Source organism: Tachyglossus aculeatus, chromosome 4 (assembly GCF_015852505.1).
Source record: "Tachyglossus aculeatus isolate mTacAcu1 chromosome 4, mTacAcu1.pri, whole genome shotgun sequence".
In the NCBI taxonomy this organism is placed as follows: domain Eukaryota; kingdom Metazoa; phylum Chordata; class Mammalia; order Monotremata; family Tachyglossidae; genus Tachyglossus; species Tachyglossus aculeatus.
The window spans coordinates 2460511-2486104 of NC_052069.1; the positions used below are offsets into that span (position 1 = coordinate 2460511).

The following is a 25594-nucleotide window of genomic DNA, read 5'->3' on the forward strand; positions in this document are numbered from 1 at the left end:
ACTTGCCCCAAGTCACACAGCTGACAGTGGGCGGAGCTGGGATTTGAACCCGTGGCTTCTGACTCCAAAGCCCCGGCTGTTTCCACGGAGCCACGAGGAAACAGGGAGATGTCAGTGTTTCACAAGCAGTGGGAACGGGAGGGAAAACCCAGCTATAATTAGTGATTGCAGGAGTATGGAAAAAGGGCCAGAGTGAATCAGGAAGTGGAGTTGTACTTCCCAAGCGCTTAGTACAGTGCTGTGCACACAGTAAGCGCTCAATAAATACGATTGAATGAATGAGTTGAGCCAATTCTGCTCCAACACGGGCTGTACTCGTTCCCTAGAACCTGCGTTTTAGCACTTTCCCCCGGCACTAATCTGCACGTGGCAAACTTTTTTGTTGTTTATTTTTTAGTTTTTTCGAATATAATAATATAATAATAATAATGGCATTTGTTAAGCGCTTACTATGCAAAGCACCGTTCTAGGAGCTGGGGAGGTTACAAGGTGATCGGGTTGTCCCACGGGGGGCTCACAGTCTTAATCCCCATTTTACAGATGAGGTAACAGGCTCAGAGAAGTGAAGTGACTTGCCCAGGGTCACACAGCAGACATGCGGCGGGGCCGGGATTCGAACCCACGACCTCCGACTCCAAAGCCCGGGCTCTTTCCACTGAGCCACGCCGCTTGTATCTGTCAGGTGCTTACTATGTGCCAGGCACTGTACCAAAGTGTGGGGTTGGGCTAATCCTGTTGGAAACAGTCCGTGTTCCACATAGGGCTCACAGTCGTAATCCCCATTTCACAGATGAGGGAACGGAGGCACGGAGAAGTAAAGTGAGTTGCCCAAAGTCACACAGCAGGCAAAAACTCCTCACTCTCGGCTTCAAGGCTGTCCATCCCCTCGCCCCCTCCTACCTCCCCTCCCTTCTGTCCTTCTCCATCCCAGCCCGCCCCCTCCACTCCTCTGCCACCGCTAATCCCCTCACCGTTAGGCCTCGTTCTCGCCTGTCCCGCCATCGACCCCCGGCCCACGTCCTCCCCCTGGCCCGGAATGCCCTCTCTCCCTCTGCCCATCCACCAAACTAGCTCTCTTCCTCCCTTCAAAGCCCTACTGAGCGCTCACCTCCTCCGGGAGGCCTTCCCACACTGAGCCCCCGAATCCCGGCTCCGCCACATGTCTGCTGTGTGACCTTGGGCAAGTCACTTCACTTCTCCGAGCCTCAGTTACCTCATCTGTAAAATGGGGATGAAGACTGTGACCCCCACATGGGACAACCTGATCACTTCGTATCCCCCCCAGCGCTTAGAACAGTGCTTTGCACATAGTAAGCGCTTAACAAATGCCAACATTATTATTATTATTATTATTACTACCTCACCTCGCTTCCCTCCTTCTACAACCCACCCCACACACTTCACTCCTCTAGTGCTAAACTTTTCACTGCCCCTCGATCTCTCGTCTCTCGCCACCGACCCCTGGCCCACGTCCCGCCTCTGGCCTGGACTCCCCTCCCTCCTCAAATGGACAGACAATGACTCTCCCCCTTCGAGCCTTATTAGAGGCCCATCTCCTCCTCCAAGAGGCCTTCCCTGACTAAGTGCCCCCTTTCCTCTTCTCCCACTCCCTTCTGTGTCGCCCTGTTCTTCCCCCGCCCTCCCAGCCCCAAAGCACTTATGTACATATGTGACTGTGAACCCACTGTTGGGTAGGGACCATCTCTATATGTTGCCAACTTGTACTTCCCAAGCGCTTAGTACAGTGCTCTGCACACTGTAAGCGCTCAATAAATACGATTAAAGTACACCTGACCACCTCACTTGTTCTCACCTGTCCTGCCGTCGACCCCCAGCCCACGTCCTCCCCCTGGCCCGGAGGGAATGGCCTCCCTCCGCACATCTGCCAAGCTAGCTCTCTTCCTCCCTTCGAAGCCCTACTGAGCGCTCACCTCCTCCAGGAGGCCTTCCCACACTCAGCCCCCTTTTTCCTCTCCTCCTCCCCATCCCCCCTGCCCTCCCTCCTTCCTCTCCCCACAACACCTGTATATATATGTTTGTACAGATTTATCACTCTATTTTACTTGTACATATTTACTATTCTATTTATTTCCCCTCCCCACCACACCTGTATATATGTCTGTACAGATTTATCACTCTATTTTATTTGTACATATTTACTGTTCTATTTATTTTGTTAATGATGTGCATTTAGCTTTAATTCCATTTGTTCCAACGACTTGACACCCGTCCACATGTTTTGTTTCGTCGTCCGTCTCCCCCTTCTAGACTGTGAGCCCGTTGTTGGGTAGGGACCGTCTCTAAACGTTGCCGATTTGTACTTCCCAAGCGCGTCGTACAGTGCTCTGCACACAGTAAGCGCTCAATAAATATCTATTCTATTTATTTTATTTTGTTAGTATGTTTGGTTTTGTTCTCTGTCTCCCCCTTCTAGACTGTGAGCCCACTATTGGGTAGGGGCTGTCTCTATATGTTGCCAACTTGTACTTCCCAAGCGCTTAGTCCAGTGCTCTGCACACAGTAAGCGCTCAATAAATACGATTGATGATGATGATAATAATAATAATAATAATAATGGCATTTATTAAGCACTTACTATGTGCAAAGCACTGTTCTAAGCGCTGGGGAGGTTACAAAGTGATCAGGTTGTCCCACGGGGGGCTCACAGTCTTAATCCCCATTTTACAGATGAGGGAACTGAGGCACGGAGAAGTGAAGTGACTTGCCCAAAGTCACACAGCTGACTAGTGGACAAGCGGGGATTTGAACCCATGACCTCTGACTCCAAAGCCTGGGCTCTTTCCACTGAGCCACGCTGCTTCCACACACTCTTTCATCCGTTTTCCTCTAACCTCCCACTGAAACAAGAATTCATCTATGACTATTTACCAATAATAATAATAATGATGATATGTTGCCAACTTGTACTTCCCAAGCGCTTAGTACAGTGCTCTGTACACAGTAAGCGCTCAATAAATACGATTGATTCATTGATTAATTGATAAATACGATTGAATGAATGAATGAACATCTGTAATTTTTTGTGTATTGATATGTATCTCCCCTCCTCTAAACTGTAAGCTCGTTGTGGGCAGAGAATGCGTCCATTTATCGTTCAGTTGTTCTCTCCCAAGTGCTAAGTACAGGGCTCTGAACACAGTAAGCGCTCAATTGATACAACTGACCATTCGTTCGTTCATTCAATCTTATTTATTGAGCGCATACTGTACGCAGAGCACTGTACTAAGCGCTTGGCAAGTACAAATCAAGAGCAGACTGATTGAGGGGAGGACAGAGTTCCTGACGAGGGCCAAACTGAACGCCCAGTTTGCCTCTTTTCCTCAGAGCTCCGTAATGTAGAAAGTAATTTTCAGCCATCCATCGGTCGTTCCTTTGTCATCGAGATTCACGATGTGTTTTCTCCACCGCGTGTTCAGGTTAGTCAGCTTTTTGGAGGCAAAGGCCGAGCATTTGCACAGAGGCGCTCATCATTACACCGGGGTAAGCGAACTTAAAGCCAAATCCGTGTGTGTCCCCCTCCTCCCCCTCCCCGTCCCCCCCCGCCTTACCTCCTTCCCCTCCCCACGGCACCTGTATATATGTATATATGTTTTATTACTCTATTTTATTTGTACATATTCTATTTTACTTTGTTAATATGTTTTGTTTTGTCGTCTGTCTCCCCCTTCTAGACTGTGAGCCGCTTTTTGGGTAGGGACCGTCTCTAGATGTTGCCAGCTTGGACTTCCCAAGCGCTTAGTCCAGTGCTCTGCACGCAGTAAGCGCTCAATAAATACGATTGAATGAATTAATGAATGACTTGAGCAATTACTGCATGCGGAGCACTGGGCTAAGCGCTTGGGAAGTTCAAGTCGGCAACATGTGGAGGCAGTCCCTACCCAACAGTGGGCTCACAGTCTAGAAGGGGTAGAGAATTTATTACTCTATTTTATTTGTGCATATTTCTCTATTTATTTTGTTAATATGTTTGGTTTTGTCGTCTGTCTCCCCCTTCTAGACTGTGAGCCCGCTGTTGGGTAGGGACCATCTCTATATGTTGCCGACCTGGACTTCCCAAGCGCTTAGTCCAGTGCTCTGCACGCAGTAAGCGCTCAATAATTACGATTGAATGAATGAATGAATGACTTGAGCGCTTACTGTGTGCAGAGCACTGGGCTAGCGCTTGGGAAGTCCAAGTTGGCAACATGTGGAGACGGTCCCTACCCAACAGTGGGCTCACAGTCTGGAAGGGGGAGAGAATTTATTACTCTATTTATTTTATTTGTGCATATTTATCTATTTATTTTGTTAATATGTTTTGTTTTGTCCTCTGTCTCCCCCTTCTAGACTGTAAGCCCGCTGTTGGGTAGGGACCGTCTCTAGATGTTGCCAAATTGTACTTCCCAAGCGCTTAGTACAGTACTCTGCACACAGTAAGCGCTCAATAAATATGATTGAATGAATGAATGAATAAATATGATTGAATGAATGAATGACTTGAGCACTTACTGTGTGCAGAGCACTGGACTAAGCACTTGGGAAGTTCAAGTCGGCAACACGTGGAGACGGTCCCTACCCAACAGTGGGCTCACAGTCAATCAATCAATCAATCAATCATATTTATTGAGCACTTACTGTGTGCAGAGCACTGTACTAAGCGCTTGGGAAGTCCAAGTTGGCAACACATAGAGACGGTCCCTACCCAACAGTGGGCTCGCAGTCTAAAAGGGGAAGACAGACAACAAAACCAAACATACTAACAAAATAAAATAAATAGAATAGACGTGTACAAGTAAAATAAATAGAGTAATAAATATGTACAAACATATATACATATATACAGTCTAGAAGGGGGAGAGAATTTATTACTCTGTTTATTTTCTTTGTGCATATTTATCTATTTATTTTGTTAATATGTTTTGTTTTGTCCTCTGTCTCCCCCTTCTAGACTGTGAGCCCACTGTTGGGTAGGGACCGTCTCTGTATGTTGCCAACTTGTACTTCCCAAGCGCTTAATACAGTGCTCTGCACACAGTAAGCGCTCAATAAGTACAATTGATTGATCAGGTGGAGGAGCAGAGGATAACGGGGGGCTTAGTCTGGGAAGGCCTCTTGGAGACCAGGACTCCATGACACACAGTCTAGTCAGTCATCATCATCATCAATCGTATTTATTGAGCGCTTACTGTGTGCAGATCACTGTACTAAGCGCTTGGGAAATACAAGTTACAAGTACAGTCATCCTATTTATTGGGCGCTTACTGTGTGCAGAACTGCTTGGGAGAGTACACTTTAACAATAAAACCGACACATTCCCTGCCCACAGTGAAATTACAGTCTGGAGAGGGAGACTGACACTAACATAAATACATGACAGATGCGAACCCACTGTTGGATAGGAACCGTCTCTATGTGTTGCCAACTTGTACTTCCCAAGCGCTTAGTACAGTGCTCTGCACACAGTAAGCGCTCCACAAATACGATTGAATGAATGAATGAATGAATGAAATCTGAAGGTGGGTTTCAACCGGTAATGTGAAGCAGTGTGGCTCAGCGGAAAGAGCCTGGGCTTTGGAGTCAGAGGTCATGGGTTCGAATCCCGGCTCCGCCACATGTCTGCTGTGTGACCTTGGGCAAGTCACCTGACTTCTCTAAGCCTCAGTTCCCTCATCTGTAAAATGGGGATGAAGACTGTGAGCCCCACGTGGGACAACCTGATCAACTTGTATCCCCCCCCGCGCTTAGAACAGTGCTTTGCACATAGTAAGCGCTTCACAAATGCCATTATTATTATTATTATTATTATTAATGTCTTGTTGGTTACCCAGAAGCCCTGTCCAACGCCCCGAAAGCGTCTCCCCTTCCGTCCGTTTCAATCGTCTCTGTTTCTGTCGTCTTTCACGCCAAGTTGTTGAACCTACAAGATCGGGTCCTCAACGACGTCGTGGTCACCCTCCTCGGAGACGAAGATCCCCGAGTGCGACACGTTGCGGCGTCTTCGTTGACGAGGTGAGTCCTCGCGTCACGGGGGGCTGCCCGGGCGGGGGTTTGTTGAAGCTCTGACTCGTGGCAATAATAATAATAATAATAATCATCATCATCATCAATCGTATTTATTGAGCGCTTAGTATGTGCAGAGCACTGTACCAAGCGCTTGGGAAGTACAAATTGGCAACACATAGAGACAGTCCCTACCCAACAGTGGGCTCACAATAAGAATAATAACAATAATGGCATTTGTTAAGTGCTTACTATAATAATAATAATAATGGCATTTTTTAAGCACTTACTATGTGCAAAGCACTGTTCTAAGCGCTGGGGGGGATACAGGGTGATCAGGTTGTCCCACGGGGGGCTCACGGTTTTAATCCCCACTTTCCAGATGAGGGAACTGAGGCCCAGAGAAGTGAAGTGACTTGTCCAAAGTCACACAGCTGGCCGTTGGCAGAGCCGGGATTTGAACCCGTGACCTCTGACTCCAAATAATAATAATAATAATAGTAATAATAATAATGATAATAATGGCATGTATTAAGCACTTACTATGTGCAAAGCACTGTTCTAAGCGCTGGGGGGGGAATACAAGGTGATCAAGTTGCCCTACGTGGGGCTCCCAGTCTTAATCCCCATTTTGCGGATGAGGGAACTGAGGCTCAGAGAAGTGAAGTGACTTGCCCAAGGCCACACAGCAGACATGTGGATGAGTCGGGATTCGAACCCGTGACCTCGGACTCCAAAGCCCGGGCTCTTTCCACTGAGCCACGGCCCTAGAAAGGCTCAGCTGGCGCGTGACCTCTCCTTTAGCCTAAACCACAGCTAAAACAGCAAGACAGACGCAGCTTAGGGGCTAGAGCCCATCCAGGGAGTCAGAAGGACCCGAGTTCTAATCAATCAATCAGTCGTATTTATTGAACACTTACTGTGTGCAGAGCACTGTACTAAGTGCTTGGGAAGTACAAGTTGGCAACATGTACAGTCCCTACCCAACAGTGGGCTCACAGTCTAAAAAACCGGCTTCACTACGTATCTGCTGTGTGATGCACCGTGGCTCAGTGGAAAGAGCCCAGGCTTTGGAGTCAGAGGTCGCAGGTTCAAATCCCGGCTGTGCCAACGGTCAGCTGTGTGACTTTGGGCAAGTCACTTGACTTCTCTGGGCCTCAGTTCCCTCATCTGGAAAATGGGGATTAAAACCGTGAGCCCCCCGTGGGACAACCTGATCACCTTGTAACCTCCCCAGCGCTTAGAACAGTGCTTTGCACATAGTAAACGCTTAATAAATGCCATCATTATTATTATTTGGAGTCAGAGGTCACGTGTTCAAATCCCAGCTCTGCCAACGGTCAGCTGTGTGACTTTGGACAAGTCACTTCACTTCTCTGGGCCTCAGTTACCTCATCTGGAAAATGGGGATTAAAACTGTGCACCCCCCGTGGGACAACCTCATCACCTTGTAACCTCCCCAGCGCTTAGAACAGTGCTTTGCACGTAGTAAGCACTTAACAAATACCATCATTATTATTATTATCTTGATTCATTCATTCATTCAGTCGTATTTATTGAGCGCTTAATGTGTGCAGAGCACTGGACTAAGCACTTGGGAAGTCCAAGTTGGCAACATGTAGAGACGGTCCCTACCCAACAGCGGGCTCACAGTGTAGAAGGGGAAGACAGACAACAAAACAAAACATATTAGCAAAATAAAATAAATAGAATAAATATGTACACATAAAATAAATAAGTAAAAATAAATAAATAATCAGATCTTGAGCTGCTGAAAGATTACCTTGTATCTCCCCCCCAGCGCTTAGAACAGCGCTTGGCACATAGTAAGCATTTAACAAATACCATCATTACTATTATTATTATAATTATTTGTTCATTCACTCAATCGTATTTATTGAGCGCTTACTGTGTGCAGAGCACTGTACTAAGCACTTGAGAAGTACAAGAGAAGCAGCGTGGCTCAGTGGAAAGAGCCCGAGCTTGGGAGTCAGAGGTCATGGGTTCAAATCCCGGCTCCCCCACTTATCAGCTGTGTGATTTTGGGCAAGTCACTTAACTTCTCTGGGCCTCAGTGACCTCATCTGCAAAATGGGGATTAAGATTGTGAGCCCCATGTGGGACAACCTGATTACCTTATATCTCCGCCAGCGCTTAGAACAGTGCTTGGCACATAGTAAGCGCTTAACAAATGCCATTATTATTATTATTATTATTGTTCTCTGGGCCTCAGTGACCTCATCTGCAAAATGGGGATTAAGATTGTGAGCCCCATGTGGGACAACCTGATTACCTTATATCTCCCCCAGTGCTTAGAACAGTGCTTGGCACATAGTAAGCGCTTAACAAATGGCATTATTTTTATTATTATAATTATTCTCTGGGCCTCAGTGACCTCATCTGCAAAATGGGGATTAAGATTGTGAGCCCCCTGTGGGACAACCTGATTACCTTATATCTCCCCCAGCGCTTAGAACAGTGCTTTGCACATAGTAAGCGCTTAACAAATGGCATTATTATTATTATTATAATTATTCTCTGGGCCTGAGTGACGTCATCTGCAAAGTGGGGATGAAGATTGTGAGCCCCATGTGGGACAACCTGATCACCTTGTATCCCCCCAGCGCTTAGAACAGTGCTTGGCACATAGTAAGTGCTTAACAAATACCAAAATTATTATTGTTTTTATTATTACAAGTCAGCAACATATAGAGACGGTCCCTACCCAACAAATGGGCTCACAGAAAGGGGAGACAGACAACGAAACGAGAAGCAGCGTGGCTCAGTGGAAAAGAGCCCGGGGTTGGGAGTCAGAGGTCATGGGTTCTAATCCCGGCTCCGCCACTTGTCAGCTGTGTGACTTTGGGCAAGTCACTTCACTTCTCCGTCCCTACCTGTTGCTGCTTGAACTTCCCCAGCGCTTAGTCCAGTGCTCTGCAACACAGTGAGTGCTCAATAAATATGATTGAATGAATCAATCAATCAATAATAATAATAATGATGGTATTTCTTAAGCGCTTACTATGTGCAAAGCTGTTCTAAGCACTGGGGTGATACAAGGTGATCAGTTTGTCCCATGTTGGGCTCACGGTCTTCATCCCCATTTTACAGATGAGGGAACTGAGGCCCAGAGAAGTGAAATGACTTGCCCAAAGTCACCCAGCTGACAATTGGTGGAGCCGGGATTTGAACCCATGACCTCTGACTCCAAAGCCCGGGCTCTTTCCACTGAGCCACGCTGTTTCTCTATCAATCAATCAATCAGTTGTATTTATTGAGTGCTTACTGTGTGCAGAGCACTGTACTAAGCGCTTGGGAAGTACAAGTTGGCAACATATGGAGACAGTCATCATCATCATCATCAATCGTATTTATTGAGTGCTTACTGTGTGCAGAGCACTGTACTAAGCGCTTGGGAAGTACAAGCTGGCAACATATAGAGACAGTCCCTACCCAACAGTGGGCAAGTCACTTCACTTCTCCGGGCCTCAGTTCCCTCATCTGTAAAATGGGGATTAAGACTGTGAGTCCCCTGTGAGACAACCTGATCACCTTGTATCCCCCCCAGTGTTTAGAACAGTGCTTTGCTCATAGTAAGTGCTTAATAAATGCCATCATTATTATTATTATCCTCAAAAACCTCCAGTGGCTACCAGTCAATCTGCACATCAGGCAGAGACTCCTCCCCCTGGGCTTCCAGGCTGTCCATCCATCCATCCATCCCCTGGCCCCCTCCTCCCTCCCCTCCCTTCTGTCCTTCTCCAGCCCAGCCCGCACCCTCCGCTCCTCTGCCACCACTGATCTCCTCACCGTTAGGCCTCGTTCTCGCCCGTCCCGCCATCGACCCCCGGCCCACGTCCTCCCCCGGGCCCGGAATGCCCCCAATCCCTCCGCCCATCCGCCAGGCTAGCTCTCTTCCTCCCTTCAAGGCCCTACTGAGAGCTCACCTCCTCCAGGAGGCCTTCCCACACTGAGCCCCTTCCTTCCTCTCCCCCTTGTCCCCCTCTCCATCCCCCCCATCTTACCTCCTTCCCTCCCCCACAGCACCTGGGTATATGGATATATGGTTGTACATATTTATTACTCTATTTATTTATTTATTTGACTTGTACATATCTATTCTATTTATTTTATTTTGTTAGTATGTTTGGTTTTGTTCTCTGTCTCCCCCTTTTAGACTGTGAGCCCACTGTTGGGTAGGGACTGTCTCTATGTGTTGCCAGTTTGTACTTCCCAAGTGCTTAGTACAGTGCTCTGCACATAGTAAGCGCTCAATAAATACGATTGATGATGATGATGATTATTAATAATAAATATGATTGAATGAATCTTGGGCAAGTCACTTCACTTCCCTGGGCCTCAGTTACCTCATCCAGCGCTTAGATCACCCCACCACTTAGAACAGTGCTTTGCACATAGTAAGCGCTTAATAAATGCCATCATTATTATTATTATTATTGTTCTCTGTCCCTCAATTACCTCATTTATAAAATGGGGATGAAGACTGTGAGCCCCACATGGGACAACCTGATCACCTTGTATCCCCCCCCCCCCCCAGTGCTTAGAACAGTGCTTTGCTCATAGTAAGTGCTTAATAAATGCCATTATTATTATTATTAATAAATATGATTGAATGAATCTTGGGCAAGTGACTTCACTTCTCTGGGCCTCAGTTACCTCATCTGTAAAATGGGGATTGAGAGTGTAAAGCCCAAGTGGAACAAGGACTATGTCTAACCTGATTAACTTGAATCTACCCCAGTGCTTAGAACTGCGCTTGGCACATAGTAAGCGCTTAACAAATGCCATTATTATTATTATCATTATTATTATCATTATTATTATTATTATGTAGCTCTGTAATTATTCAGGATTTCCTTTAGGTGTTTGTGCCTCTCGTCCTGTTTCTTTGGCTGAATTAAAGGAAAATGGGCCCTTGATTTGTTCATGTGGACAGACCCTTTATAAATCAGTCAGGCAAATGGACTGCCATTTGTTGGTCAGTCAGGTCTATTTATTGCGCTTAGTACAGTGCTCTGCTCAAAGAACTCATTCATTCATTCAGTCGAATTTAATGAGCGCTTACTATGTGCAGAGCACTGTACTAAGCGCTTGGCAAGTACAAATCGGCAACAGATAAAGACGGTTCCTACCCAGCAACGGGCTCACAGTCTAAAAGGGGAAGCAGCGTAGCTCAGTGCAAAGAGCCCAGGCTTTGGAGTCAGAGGTCATGGGTTCGAATCCCAGCTCCACCACATGTCTGCTGTGTGACCTTGGGCAAGTCACTTAACTTCTTGGAGCCTCAGTTCACTCATCTGTAAAATGGGGATGAAGACTATGAGCCCCACGTGGGACTCACCTGATCACCGTATATCCCCACCAGTGCTTAGAACAGTGCTTGGCACATAGTAAGCGCTTAACAAATGCCATTATTATTATTTATTATTATTAGAGGGGGAGACAGACAACAAAAACGGAAAAACAGTCTTCTAGACTGCGAGCCCGCTGTTGGGTAGGGACCGTCTCTATGTGTTGCCAACTTGGACTTCCCAAGCGCTTAGTACAGTGCTCTGCACACAGTAAGCGCTCAATAAATACGATTGAATCAAAAAAGAAGCAGAGAAGAGAAGCAGAGAAGCAGAGAAGCAGCGTGGTTTAGTGGAAAAGATCCTGGGCTTTGGAGTCAGAGGTCATGGGTTCAAATCCTGGCTCCACCACTTGTCAGCTGTGTGACTTTGGGCAAGTCACTTCACTTCTCTGGGCCTCAGTTCCCTCATCTGGAAAATGGGGATTAAAATTGCGAGCCCCCTGTGGGACAACCTGATCACCTTGTAACCTTCCCAGCGCTTAGAACAGTGCTTTGCACATAGTAAGCGCTTAATAAATGCCATTAAAAAAAAAAGAACAAGTAGACAGGTGTCAGTGCCATCAGAATAAATAGAATTATAGCTATAGATACATCATTAATAAAATAGATTGATAAATACGTACAAATATATGCAAGTGCTGTGGGGAGGGGAAAGGGATAGGGCAGAGGGAGGGGAGTGGGGGTGATGAGAAGGGTTGGAGGAGCAGAGGAAAAGGGGGGCTCAGTCTGGGAAGACCTCCTGGAGGAGGTGAAGTACAAAGTTAGCGCTCAATAAATGCGATTGAATGAACTTATTGAGCACTTACTGTCTACTGCTCCGGCCCATGCCGAGAGGGTCGGAAAGAGCGATGGAGCTGAAGATGCCTTCCAGATTCTGATGCAGAGATTCAGTCATTCATTCATTTAATCATATTGATTGAGCGCTTACTGTGTGCAGAGCACTGTACTAAGCGCTTGGGAAGTGCAAGTTGGCAGCATATAGAGACGGTCCCTACCCAACAGTGGGCTTACAGTCTAGAAGATCAGTTGGGCCAGGAAACAGTCACGTCGCGTGATCCATAGTGGGGAGAGCCCAGCGATCACTGATCCACACAGAAGTCTGGTTCACTGGTGCCTCTACTCTCACAATCAATCAGTCGTATTTATTGAGCGCTTACTGTGTGCAGAGCAGTGTACTAAGCGCTTGGGAAGTACAAGTCGGCAACATGTAGAGACGGTCCCTACCCAACAGTGGGCTCGCAAGTGAGAAAGACTGTGAGCCCGCCGTTGGGTAGGGACCGTCTCCATGTGTTGCCGACTTGTACTTCCCAAGCGCTTAGTACAGTGTTCCGCACACAGGAAGCGCTCAGTACATACGATTGAATGAATGAGTGAATCTCTGCATCAGAATCTGGAAGGCATCTTCAGCTCCATCACTCTTTCCGACCCTCTCGGGCTGAAACGGATGAATGAATGTGCAGAGCACTGTACTACGCGCTTGGGAGACACTTAGACACTTTCCCTGCCCCCACAACGAGGTCACAAGAGTCTCTGCCTCGGTGAAAAAATATCGTGGTCCATCCTTCACTCATTCAGTCGCATTTATTGAGCGCCTACTGTGTGCAGAGCGCTGTACTGAGCGCTTGGGAAGTCCAAGTTGGCAGCATCTAGAGACGGTCCCTACCCAACAGCGGGCTCACAGTCTAGAAGGGGGAGGCAGAGGACAAAACAAAACATATTCACAAAATAAATAAATATGCACAAATAAAATAGAGTAATAAATTCCTTCCGATCCCCATGATGACGCCCTCGGTTTTTCAGTGCGGTTTCCAATTTGATTTCAGGCTCGTTCCAAAGCTGTTCTACAATTGCGACCAAGGCCAGGCGGATCCAGTAGTGGCCGTGGCGAGGGACCAAAGCAGCGTCTACTTGAAACTCCTCATGCATGAGACGCAGCCCCCATCCCATTTCTCCGTCAGCACTATTACCAGGTACCATAAATAATAATAATATTAATAATGTGATCCCGCTGTTGGGTAGGGGCCATCTCTATACGTTGCCAACTTGTAGGCCTTCCCAGACTGAGCCCCTTCCTTCCTCTCCCCCTCGTCCCCCTCTCCATCCCCCCATCTTACCTCCTTCCCTTCCCCACAACACCTGTATATATGTATATATGTTTGTACATATTTATTACTCTATTTATTTACTTTATTTGTACATATCTATTCTATTCATTTTATTATGTTAGTACGTTTGGTTTTGTTCTCTGTCTCCCCCTTTTAGACTGTGAGCCCACTGTTGGGTAGGGACTGTCTCTATATGTTGCCAACTTGTACTTCCCAAGCGCTTAGTACAGTGCTGTGCACATAGTAAGCGCTCAATAAATACGATTGGTGATGATGATGATGATGTTGTACTTCCCAAGCGCTTAACACAGTAAGCGCTCAATGAATACGATTGAATGAATGAATGAATGAATGATGGTATTTGTTAGGCGCTTACTATGTGCAAAGCACTGTTCTAAGCGCTGGGGGAATACCAGGTGATCAGGTTGTCCCACGCGGGGCTCACAGTCTTAATTCCCATTTTACAGATGAGGTAACTGAGGCACAGAGAAGTTAAGTGACTTGCCCACAGTCACACAGCCAGTAAGTGGCGGAGGTGGGATTAGAACTCATGACCTCTGACTCCCAAGGCCGGGCTCTTTCCACTGAGCCACGCCCGGCTCTCCCAGTTGTCAGCTGTGTGACTTTGGGCAAATCACTTGACTTCTCTGTGCCTCAGTTACCTCATCTTTAAAATGGGGATTAATACTGTGAGCCCCACGTGGGCCACCTGATCCTCTTGTAACCTCCCCAGCGCTTAGAACAGTGCTCTGCACATAGTAAGCGCTTAATAAATGCCATCATTATTTTATTATTATTATTTATTCTCTAAATGAGATTGAGGGTCTTGATATGTTTCCTCGGACGGCCCGTTCGCCAAAAAGAGTCATATATGTTTTTGACCCTAAATAAAATGTGGCTCAGCGGAAAGAGCACGGGCTTTGGAGTCAGAGGTCATGGGTTTGAATTCTGGCTCCGCCAGTTGTCAGCTGTGTGACCTTGGGCAAGTCACTTAACTTCTGGAGGAGGTGAGCTCTCAGCAGGGCCTTGAAGGGAGGAAGAGAGTGAGCTTGGCGGATGGGCAGAGGGACTGGGGGCATTCCAGGCCCGGGGGATGACGTGGGCCGGGGGTCGATGGCGGGACAGGCGAGAACAAGGTACAGTGAGGAACTCTCTCCTTCACCCCTCACATCCAAGCCGTGACCAAAACCTGCCAGTCTCAAATCCCCAACATTGCCAAGATCCGCCCTTTCCTCTCCATCCCAACCGCTACCCTGCTCATTCAAGCTCTCATCCTATCCCGTCTGGACTACTGCATCAGCCTTCTTTCTGATCTCCCATCTTCCTGCCTCTCCCCACTTCAATCCATACTTCACGCCGCTGCCCGGATTGTCCTTGTCCAGAAACGCTCTGGGCATGTTACTCCCCTCCTCAAAAATCTCCGGCGGCTACCGATCAATCTGCGCATCAGGCAGAAACTCCTCCCCCTGGGCTTCCAGGCTGTCCATCCATCCCCTCGCCCCCTCCTCCCTCCCCTCCCTTCTGTCCTTCTCCAGCCCAGCCCGCACCCTCCGCTCCTCCACCACTAATCTCCTCCCCGTACCTCGCTCTCGCCCGTCCCGCCATCGACCCCCGGCCCACGTCATCCCCCGGGCCTGGAATGCCCCCAATCCCTCTGCCCCTCCGCCAAGCTAGCTCTCTGCCTCCCTTCAAGGCCCTGCTGAGAGCTCACCTCCTCCAGGAGGCCTTCCCAGACTGAGCCCCTTCCTTCCTCTCCCCCTCATCCCCCTCTAAATCCCCCCCATCCTACCTCCTTTCCTTCCTCACTGCACCTGTATCTATGTATATATGTTTGTACATATTTTTTACTCTATTTATTTATTTTATTTGTACATATCTATTCTATTTATTTTATTTTGTTAGTATGTTTGGTTTTGTTCTCTGTCTCCCCCTTTTAGACTGCGAACCCACTGTTGGGTAGGGACTGTCTCTATATGTTGCCAATTTGTACTTCCCAAGCGCTTAGTACAGTGCTCTGCACATAGTAAGCGCTCAATAAATACGATTGATGATGATGATGATAAATAAATAAATAAATAGAGTAATAAATATGTACCAACATATATACATATATACAGGTGCTGTGGGGAAGAGAAGGAGGTAAGATGAGGGGGATGCATATTCATTCATTTATTCAACCGGAGTTATTGAGTGCTTACTGTGTGTGAAGCACTGTACCAATCAATCAGTCAATCATTCGTATTTATTGAGCACTTACTGTTTGCAGAACACTGTACTAAGCGCTTGGGAATTCCAAGTTGGCAACATATAGAGACAGTCCCTACCCAACAGTGGGCTTACAGTCTAGAAGAGACGGCGGCGGCGAGATAGGCGTGATTGAGGCACAGTGCGAAGGTTAGCGGTAGAGGAGCGAAGTGTCGGGCCGGGTTGTCGAAGGAGAGATGCTTGATTCGGGCTTCAGGTGCAAAATCAATCAATCAATCAATCAATCAATCGTATTTATTGAGCGCTTACTATGTGCAGAGCACTGTACTAAGCGCTTGGGAAGTACAAATTGGCAACACATAGAGACAGTCCCTACCCAACAGTGGGCTCACAGTCTAAAAGGGGGAGACAGAGAACAAAACCAAACATATCAACAAAATAAAATAAATAGAATAGATATGTACAAGTAAAATAAATAAATAGAGTAATAAATATGTGCAAACATATATACATATATACAGGTGCTGTGGGGAAGGGAAGGAGGTAAGATGGGGGGATGGAGAGGGGGACGAGGGGGAGAGGAAGGAAGGGGCTCAGTCCGGTTAAATAAGCTTTAAGTTCATCTGGAGCGGTGTGTCAAACGGCTAACGTTTCACGTTCGAACCGGTGAAATTCCAGCAGGTTCATGCGTCTCCATTCCTGTTTTGGTTAGAATGTACAGAGGCTACAGCGTGCTCCCAAACGTAACCGACGTCACCGTGGAAAATAACCTCTCTCGGGTCGTCGCGGCCGTTTCGCAAGCACTCACCATGTCCACCACCCGAGCTCTGACGGTGAGTTTCTACTTCTTGGTTTGCAGCACCCGTCGGTGGCAGAACCCAAATACTTGAGAGAATACCTCTGTTCACCTGATCCTTAGTCCAGTGCTCTGCACACAGTAAGCACTCAATAAATACGATCGAATAATAATAATAATGATGGCATTTGTTAAGCGCTTACTATGTGCAAAGCACTGTTCTAAGCGCTGGGGGGGATACAAGGTGATCAAGTTGTCCCATGTGGGGCTCACAGTCTTAATCCCCATTTTTACAGATGAGGTAACTGAGGCTCAGAGAAGTGAAGTGACCTGCCCAAGGTCACACAGCAGACTTGTGGTGGAGCCAGGATTCGAACCCATGACCTCTGACTCCAAAGCCCGGGCTCTTTCCACTGAGCCACGCTGCTTCTCTAATGAATGACTGAATAACAGGGCGGAAAATCAGTGTTGCTGAAGAAAATTCCTCATTCCCTGTGGGTTGGGGAAGAAAAGTCGGACAGAAGGGAGGCTAATTTGGGGGAGAGAAGGTGATTGTTTTTTTTTTTTTCCTCTTTTAAAATGGTATTATTAATAATAATGGCGTTTGTTAAGCGCTTACTATGTGCCGAGCACTGTTCTAAGCGCTGGGGGAGATGCAAGGTAATCAGATTGTCCCATGTGGGCCTCTCAGTCTTCATCCCCATTTTACAGATGAGGGAACTGAGACTCAGAGAAGTTAAATGACGTGCCCAAGGTCACATAGCAGACTTGTGGTGGAGCCGGGATTCGAACCCATGACCTCTGACTCCAAAGCCTGTGCTCTTTCCACTGAGCCACCCTGCTTCTCTAATGAATGAATGAATAACAGGGTGGAAAATCAGTGTTGCTGGAGAAAATTCCTCATTCCCTGTGGGTTGGGGAAGAAAAGCCGGACAGAAGGGAGGCTAATTTGGGGGAGAGAAGGTGATTGTTTTTTTTTTTTTCCTCTTTTAAAATGGTATTATTAATAATAATGGCGTTTGTTAAGCGCTTACTATGTGCCGAGCACTGTTCTAAGCGCTGGGGGAGATGCAAGGTAATCAGATTGTCCCATGTGGGCCTCACAGTCTTCATCCCCATTTTACAGATGAGGGAACTGAGACTCAGAGAAGTTAAATGACGTGCCCAAGGTCACATAGCAGACTTGTGGTGGAGCCGGGATTCGAACCCATGACCTCTGACTCCAAAGCCCGTGCTCTTTCCACTGAGCCACCCTGCTTCTCTAATGAATGAATGAATAACAGGGGGGAAAATCAGTGTTGCTGAAGAAAATTCCTCATTCCCTGTGGGTTGGGGAAGAAAAGTCAGACAGAAGGGAGGCTAATTTGGGGGAGAGAAGGTGATTGGTTTTCTTTTCCTCTTTTAAAATGGTATTAATAATAATAATGACATTTGTTAAGCGCTTACTATGTGCCGAGCACTGTTCTAAGCGCTGGGGGAGATGCAAGGTAATCAGATTGTCCCATGTGGGCCTCACAGTCTTAATCCCCATTTTACAGATGAGGGAACTGAGGCTCGGGGAAGTTAAGTGACTTGCCTGTAAGGTGTAAGGGCACACAGCAGACAAGTGACGGAGTCAGGATTAGAACCCATGACCTCTGACGCTTAGCTGGTCAGTCAGAGAGAAGACCTCACCAAATGATTGCTCAGGCTCTTTCCACTGAACCACACTACTTCTGTGCACTTACTATGTGCCAGGCACTGTACTAAGTGCCGAACAGAGTCCGTGTCCGCGTGGGGCTCACAGCCCTAGTTGCCACTTTGCAGATGAGGTAATTGAAGCCCTCAGAAGTGAAGTGACTTGCCCAAGGTCAATCAATCAGTCAATCAATCAATCGTATTTTTTGAGCACTTACTGTGTGCAGAGCACTGTACTAAGCGCTTGGGAAGTACAGGTCGGCAACACATACAGACAGTCCCTACCCAACAGCGGGCTCACAGTCTAGAAGGGGGAGACAGACAACAAAACCAAACATACTAACAAAATAAAATAAATGGAATAGATATGTACAAGTAAAATAAATAAATAAATAGAATAATAAATATGTACAAAGATATATCTATATATACAGGTGCTGTGGGGAAGGGAAGGAGGTAAGATGGGGGGGATGGAGAGGGGGACGAGGGGGAGAGGAAGGAAGGGGCTGTCCATTTTACAGGTGCAGTGGTGGCATTGGGGAAGCAGCGTGGCTCAGTGGAAAGAGCCCGGGCTTTGGAGCCAGAGGTCGTCGGTTCAAATCCCGGCTCCCCCACTTGTCAGCTGTGTGACTTTGGGCAAGTCACTTGACTTCTCTGTGCCTCAGTTCCCTCATCTGTAAAATGGGGATTAAGACTGTGAGCCCCACGTGGGACGACCTGATCACCTTGTAACCTCCCCAGCGCTTAGAACGGTGCCTTGCCCATAGTAAGCGCTTAATAAATGCCATTATTATTATTAGCATTTCACGTGGGACGACCTGATCACCTTGTAACCTCCCCAGCGCTTAGAACGGTGCCTTGCCCATAGTAAGCACTTAATAAATGCCATTATTATTATTAGCATTTCACGTGGGACGACCTGATCACCTTGTAACCTCCCCAGCGCTTAGAACGGTGCCTTGCCCATAGTAAGCGCTTAATAAATGCCATTATTATTATTAGCATTTCACGTGGGACGACCTGATCACCTTGTAACCTCCCCAGCGCTTAGAACGGTGCCCTGCCCACAGTAAGCGCTTAATAAATGCCGTTATTATTGTTATTAGCATCTAAGTTCATACATTTCCAAGAGGATTATGGTTCTCAGTATATGTTTTTCTTAGAAAGTACAGAAGCTAAGACTTCCGCAGGCATGGTTTCAGATTCTGGAGTTTTCAGTCCTGTGAAATTGCCATTTTTTTCTGCGAAACCTCACTGCCACTGTCTTCCTTTCGCCTTTTCAGTTTGGTTGCTGTGAAGCGTTATGCCTTCTCTCCGCCTCCTTTCCAGTCTGCACATGGAGCTTGGGATGGTACTGCGGGTATGTTCCTTCCTCCAGTATACGGGCTTCTCGAGTTCACGTTTACCAGAAACCAAAGACATAATGTTCAGTGCTCACATATTTAAAAAAAATATGTATATGCTCTTGGCCCTGATGGTCAAAAGGACAATTCTTCGAACTGAAGGAGTTCGGTGGATGTTCGGGAGCTGGGCTGTGCTCAGGATACGGATTTATCGTAAGAGTTAAGTTAAAAAAATGACATCATTTATAATGGTTTCAGATGATTTTTCTGCGAACCCAAGATTGATATCCTTTGATTTGCTCCTTTTTCAAAAAAAAATATTTGTGAAGTAGTCTGATTAGATTGAGTGTTTTCGGAGAATGGTGGCCCAAAATTTGAATTAAACTTGAAGTTATTTTTCTCGGACAATCTTTTTAGGTTTTTTTCCCCCAGTATTATGCATCATTGCATCTATGCATCTATGATCGTAGATCATATGATCATGCATCATATGATCATATGATGATCATTGCATAGATCATCGTCGTCATCATCAATCGTATTTATTGAGCGCTTACTGTGTGCAGAGCACTGGACTAAGCGCTTGGGAAGTACAAATTGGCAACCTATAGAGACAGTCCCTACCCAACAGTGGGCTCACAGTCTAAAAGATACCTTGTATCTGCCCCAGCGCTTAGAACAGTCCTTTGCACATAGTAAGCGCTTAACAAATACCAACATTATTTATTATTTATTATCATTGCTGCCGGTGATTTTAGAGTGGGAAGAAAGAAAACCCTTTTACGACCACCAACAATACTCTGTTTGACCGTTGTTTTTGCGTCTGATCCTTTTTCACCACTTAACTGGTTTTATTTTTTCTCCAGTATCTTCCTCATGCCCAACTGAATTTTCTTCATGAATTCTTAGTATCTGCCCTGATTCAGGTGGTGAAAAACATCCTAATTCAGCACACTTGTGTGGCATTGAGAAATACGTAATTGTTTGAAGTGGAGCTGATTCATTGGTTAATTTAAGTTAATTCTCCTGGCTTCAGGAACCTTTTGGAGTGACCTTCACAGGCAATCTGTGGAATGCTGTTATTCCCTTTGGCATATTGGGCATTATTGCGTGACTATAATGCGTGGCGTCACTTCGCTTCTCTGGGCCTCAGTGACCTCATCTATAGAATGGGGATGAAAACTGTGAGCCCCCCCGTTGGACAACCTGATCACCTTGTCACCTCCCCAGTGCTTGGCATATAGTAAGCATATAGTAACAAATGCCATCATTATTATTAATACCTCTACTGCTCTATCTGAACTCGTGTCTCTGAGTCGTTTTTCCTATCTGCGTCACCACCTTGGGTTCTCGAACCTTGCGGCCGATTTACACCGGTTAACTTATTTGGCCCCCTGCTTGTCGAGAAAACATTTAATTTCTCTGTGCCTCAGTTCCCTCATCTGCAAAATGGGGATTAAGACTGTGAGCCCCACGTGGGACAACCCTGATTACCTTGTTTCCCTTCCCCTTTTAGACTGTGAGCCCACTGTTGGGTAGGGACCGTCTCTATATGTTGCCAACTTGTACTTCCCAAGCGCTTAGTACAGTGCACTGCACACAGTAAGCGCTCAGTAAATACGATTGATTGATTGTTTGACTATAAAGTTGGCCATTTTGACAGTTCATTTTATATAGGTGTGATCAAATAATGGTTGCTGGATGTCGGTCCAGTTCTTGGCTTTTACTGGTTCATGTCTGGGCTTCTTAATTTTTCCCGGAATATGTTCTTGGCTTTTACTGGTCCAGGTCTGGGCTTCTTAATTGTTCCCGGGACATTTCCAAGGTCTTCCAGCTTTAGTCTCAGGCGAAATAGCTCCCAGAGTCACTTTAGGAATGGCAGGCCTCAATCAATCAATCAATCATCAATCAATCGTATTTATTGAGCGCTTCCTATGTGCAGAGCACTGTACTAAGCGCTTGGGAAGTACAAATTGGCAACACATAGAGACAGTCCCTACCCAACAGTGGGCTCACAGTCTAAAAGGGGGAGACAGAGAACGGAACCAAACATACCAACAAAATAAAATAAATAGGATAGAAATGTACAAGTAAAATAAATAAATAAATAAATAAATAGAGAATAAATAGGCCTCCTCTAGCCTCTGCTGGGCTTTAAATCCTGCTAGTTCTTCCCTTTCTGGGATGTCGCGATGAGCGAAAGCCTGCCGTAGCCCACCCCAAATCCTTGCACCCCTGTCGCTGCCACCAGCGTGTTCCGAACACAGGCCTCTCCCTAAAAGCAAGGAAGATCGTTCAGAGACTATCCCACCGTCCGCTTCCCGGTGCTGGCGATGGGAATCCTGTGGAGGAAGCTGTGGAATGGGGATTGGGACTGTGAGCCCCATGTGGGACAGGGACTGTATCCAACCTGATTGACTCGTATGTCCGTCAACGCTTAGAACAGCACAGCGTGGCTCAGTGGAAAGAGCCCGGGCTTTGGAGTCAGAGGTCGTGGGTTCAAATCCCGGCTCTGCCACTTGTCAGCTGTGTGACTTTGGGCAAGTCACTTCACTTCTCTGTGCCTCAGTTCCCTCATCTGGAAAATGAGGATTAAGACTGTGAGCCCCCCCCGTGGGACGACCTGATCACCTTGTAAAACTCCCCAGCGCTTAGAACAGTGCTTTGCACATAGTAAGCGCTTAATAAATGCCATAAAAAAAACGCTTAACAGAGAAGCAGCAAGGCTCATTCATTCATTCAGTCATATTTATTGAGCACTTACTGTGTGCAGAGCACTGTACTAATCAATCAATCAGTCGTATTTATTGATAGCTTACTGTGTGCAGAGCACTGTACTAAGCTCTTGGGAAGTACAAGTTGGCAACATGTAGAGACGATCCCTACCCAACAGCGGGCTCAGCAATAGCCCGGGCTTGGGAGCCAGGGGTCGTGGGTTCTAATCCCGCCTCCACCACTTGTCAGCTGTGGGACTTTGGTCAAGTCACTTCACTTCTCTGGGCCTCAGTTCCCTCATCTGGAAAATGGGGATGAAGACTGTGAGCCTCACGTGGGACAACCTGATTACCTTGTATCCCCCGCCAGCACTTAGTACAGGGCTTGGCACATAGTAAGCGCTTAAGAAATAGCAGCGTTATTATTATTAACAAATAGAAAGTGTTCCCTCTCGTGGCTTCCTTGGCCTCCTATGCCTCTCCCTGTCACCTGGAGGTTCTCTTCCAGTCCTCTGTCAGTCAGTCATATTTATTGAGCGCTTACTGTGTGCAGAGCACTGTACTAAGTGCTTGGGAAGTACAAATTGGCAACACATAGAGACAGTCCCTACCCAACAGTGGGCTCACAGTCTAAAAGGGGGAGACAGAGAACAAAACCAAACATACTAACAAAATAAAATAAATAGAATAGATATGTACAAATAAAATAAATAAATAAATAGAGTAATAAATATGTACAAACATATATACATATATACAGGTGCTGTGGGGAAGGGAAGGAGGTAAGGTCGGGGGGGATGGGGAGGGGGAGGAGGGGGAGAGGAAGGAGGGGGCTAGGGGGCTCAGTGTGGGAAGGCCTCCTGGAGGAGGTGAGCTCTCAGTAGGGCCTTGAAGGGAGGAAGAGAGCTAGCTTGGCGGATGGGCAGAGGGAGGGCATTCCAGGCCTGGGGGAGGACGGGGGCCAGGGGTCGATGGCGGGACAGGTGAGAACGAGGCCTAACGGTGAGGAGATTAGCGGCAGAGGAGTGGAGGGTGCGGGCTGGGATGGAGAAGGAGAGAAGGGAGGTGAGGGAGGAGGGTGAGAGGGGATGGATGGACAGCCTGGATGCCCAGGGTGAGGAGTTTCTGCCTGATGCGCAGATTGATTGGTAGCCACTGGAGATTTTTGAGGAGGGGACTAACATGCCCAGAGCGTTTCTGGACAAAGACAATCCGGGCAGCGGCGTGAAGTATGGATTGAAGTGGGGAGAGACACGAGGATGGGAGATCAGAGAGCAGGCTGGTGCAGTAGTCCAGACGGGATAGGATGAGAGCTTGAACGAGCAGGGTAGCGGTTTGGATGGAGAGGAAAGGGCGGATTTTGGCAGTGTTGCGGAGCTGAGACCGGCAGGTTTTGGTGATGGCTTGGATATTGCAGGCAGACCTCAAGAAACCAATAACAGTCAACAGTCTTCTTGCAAATATTTGTAGTCAGGTAACAAACAAACAGAATAGACAGATGATTCCCCTCCCCTCCTGCCCTAGGATTTTCTCTAGTCCCTTCCTGCTTCTTGTGTCTATCAGTGAAGTCTATTGATGAAGATGGCATTTATTAAGCACTTACTATGTGCAAAGCACTGTTCTAAGCGCTGGGGAGGTTACAAGGTGATCAGGTTGTCCCACGGGGGGCTCACAGTCTTCATCCCCATTTTCCCGATGAGCTCACTGAGGCCCAGAGAAGTGAAGTGACTTGGCCAAAGTCCCACAGCTGGCAACTGGCAGAGCCGGGATTCGAACGCATGACCTCATTCACAGAAGAACCTCAGTTCTGAAGTGGAAATCCGTCCCGGGTGTTTCGGTTTCTGGGCCCGGCGGCGGAGGATGGGGGGGGGGGATGGGGGGAGAAACAGCCGTCTGGCGTGAGCGGCCCCGTCGATGACCGACCGCGTGTCCTTTGCATTCAGCATCCCCCAGCAGAGCCCGCCGGAGGAGTCCTGCAAGACCTATAGCGTGGGCATGGCCAGCATGGTACTGGCCCTCCTCTCCTCCGCCTGGTTTCCCCTGGACCTTTCCGCCCATCAGGACGCCCTCATCTTAACCGGGAACCTCCTGGCAGGTAGAGTGAACTCGTACCCGGTTGATTCCACACCAGTCCGGTCCTTCGTTCATTCATTCAGTTGTATTTATTGAGCGCTTACTGTGTGCAGAGCACTGGACTAAGCACTTGGGAAGTCCAAGTTGGCAACGTAGAGAGACGGTCCCTACCCAACAGCGGGCTCAGTGTCTAGAAGGAGGAGACAGACAACAAAACAAAACATACTAACAAAATAAAATAAATAAAATACTAAATATGTACAAGTAAAATATAGTGATAAATCTGTCCAAACATATATACAGGTGCTGTGGGGAGGGGAAGGAGGAGAGGAGAAAGGGGGCTCAGTCTGGGAAGGCTTTTACTTGTTAAGCGTTTGCTATGTGCAAAGCACTGTTCTAAGCACTGGAGAGGATACAAGGTGATCAGATTGCCCCACGTGGGGCTCACAGTCTTCATCCCCATTTTACAGACCAGGTAACGGAGGCGCAGAGAAGCTAAGTGACTTGCCCGAGGTCACACAGCTGACAATTGGCAGAGCCGGGATTTGAACCCACGTCCTCTGACTCCCAAGCCCGGGCTATATCCACTGAGCCACGCTGCTTCTTATAGTGCCCCCTAACTCAGTATGTCCAAGACTGAACTCCTTGTCTTCCCTCCCAAACCCTGCCCTCTCCCTGACTTTCCCATCACTGTGGACGGCACTACCATCCTTCCCGTCTCACCAGCCCGCAACCTTGGTGTCATCCTCGACTCCGCTCTCTCGTTCACCCCTCACATCCGATCCGTCACCAAAACCTGCCGGTCTCACCTCCGCAACATCGCCGAGATCCGCCCTTTCCTCTCCATCCAAACCGCTACCCTGCTCGTTCAATCTCTCATCCTATTCCGACTGGACGACTGCATCGGCCTCCTCTCTGATGTCCCATCCTCGTGTCTCTCCCCACTTCAGTCTATACTTCACGCTGCTGCCCGGATCATCTTTGTGCAGAAACGCTCTGGACATATTACTCCCCTCCTCAAAAACCTCCAATGGCTACCGATCAATCTGCGCATCAGGCAGAAACTCCTCACCCTTGGCTTCCAGGCTGTCCATCCCCTCGCCCCCTCCTACCTCCCCTCCCTTCTGTCCTTCTCCAACCCAGCCCGCACCCTCCGCTCCTCTGCTGCCGCTCGCCTCCTCACTGGGCCTCATTCTCGCCATTCCCGCCGTTGAACCCCGGCCCACGTCCTTCCCCTGGCCTGGAATGGCCTCCCTCTATGCGTCCACCAAGCTAGCTCTCTTCCTCCCTTCAAAGCCCTACTGAGCGCTCAC

At 47.6% G+C, this 25594-nt stretch overlaps 1 protein-coding gene across 1 annotated transcript in view; it reads left to right on the top strand.

The window, feature by feature from the left end:
• The window catches only part of HTT (huntingtin), a 378122-nt gene that overhangs the window by 126281 nt on the left and 226247 nt on the right, over positions 1-25594 (top strand). Inside the window, exons 20-25 of the mRNA XM_038744544.1 lie at positions 3438-3501; positions 5909-6009; positions 13192-13338; positions 16391-16511; positions 19435-19511; positions 24152-24303. Of these exons, the coding sequence (XP_038600472.1) occupies positions 3438-3501; positions 5909-6009; positions 13192-13338; positions 16391-16511; positions 19435-19511; positions 24152-24303 (662 nt within the window). The remainder of the gene's footprint in view (positions 1-3437; positions 3502-5908; positions 6010-13191; positions 13339-16390; positions 16512-19434; positions 19512-24151; positions 24304-25594) is intronic.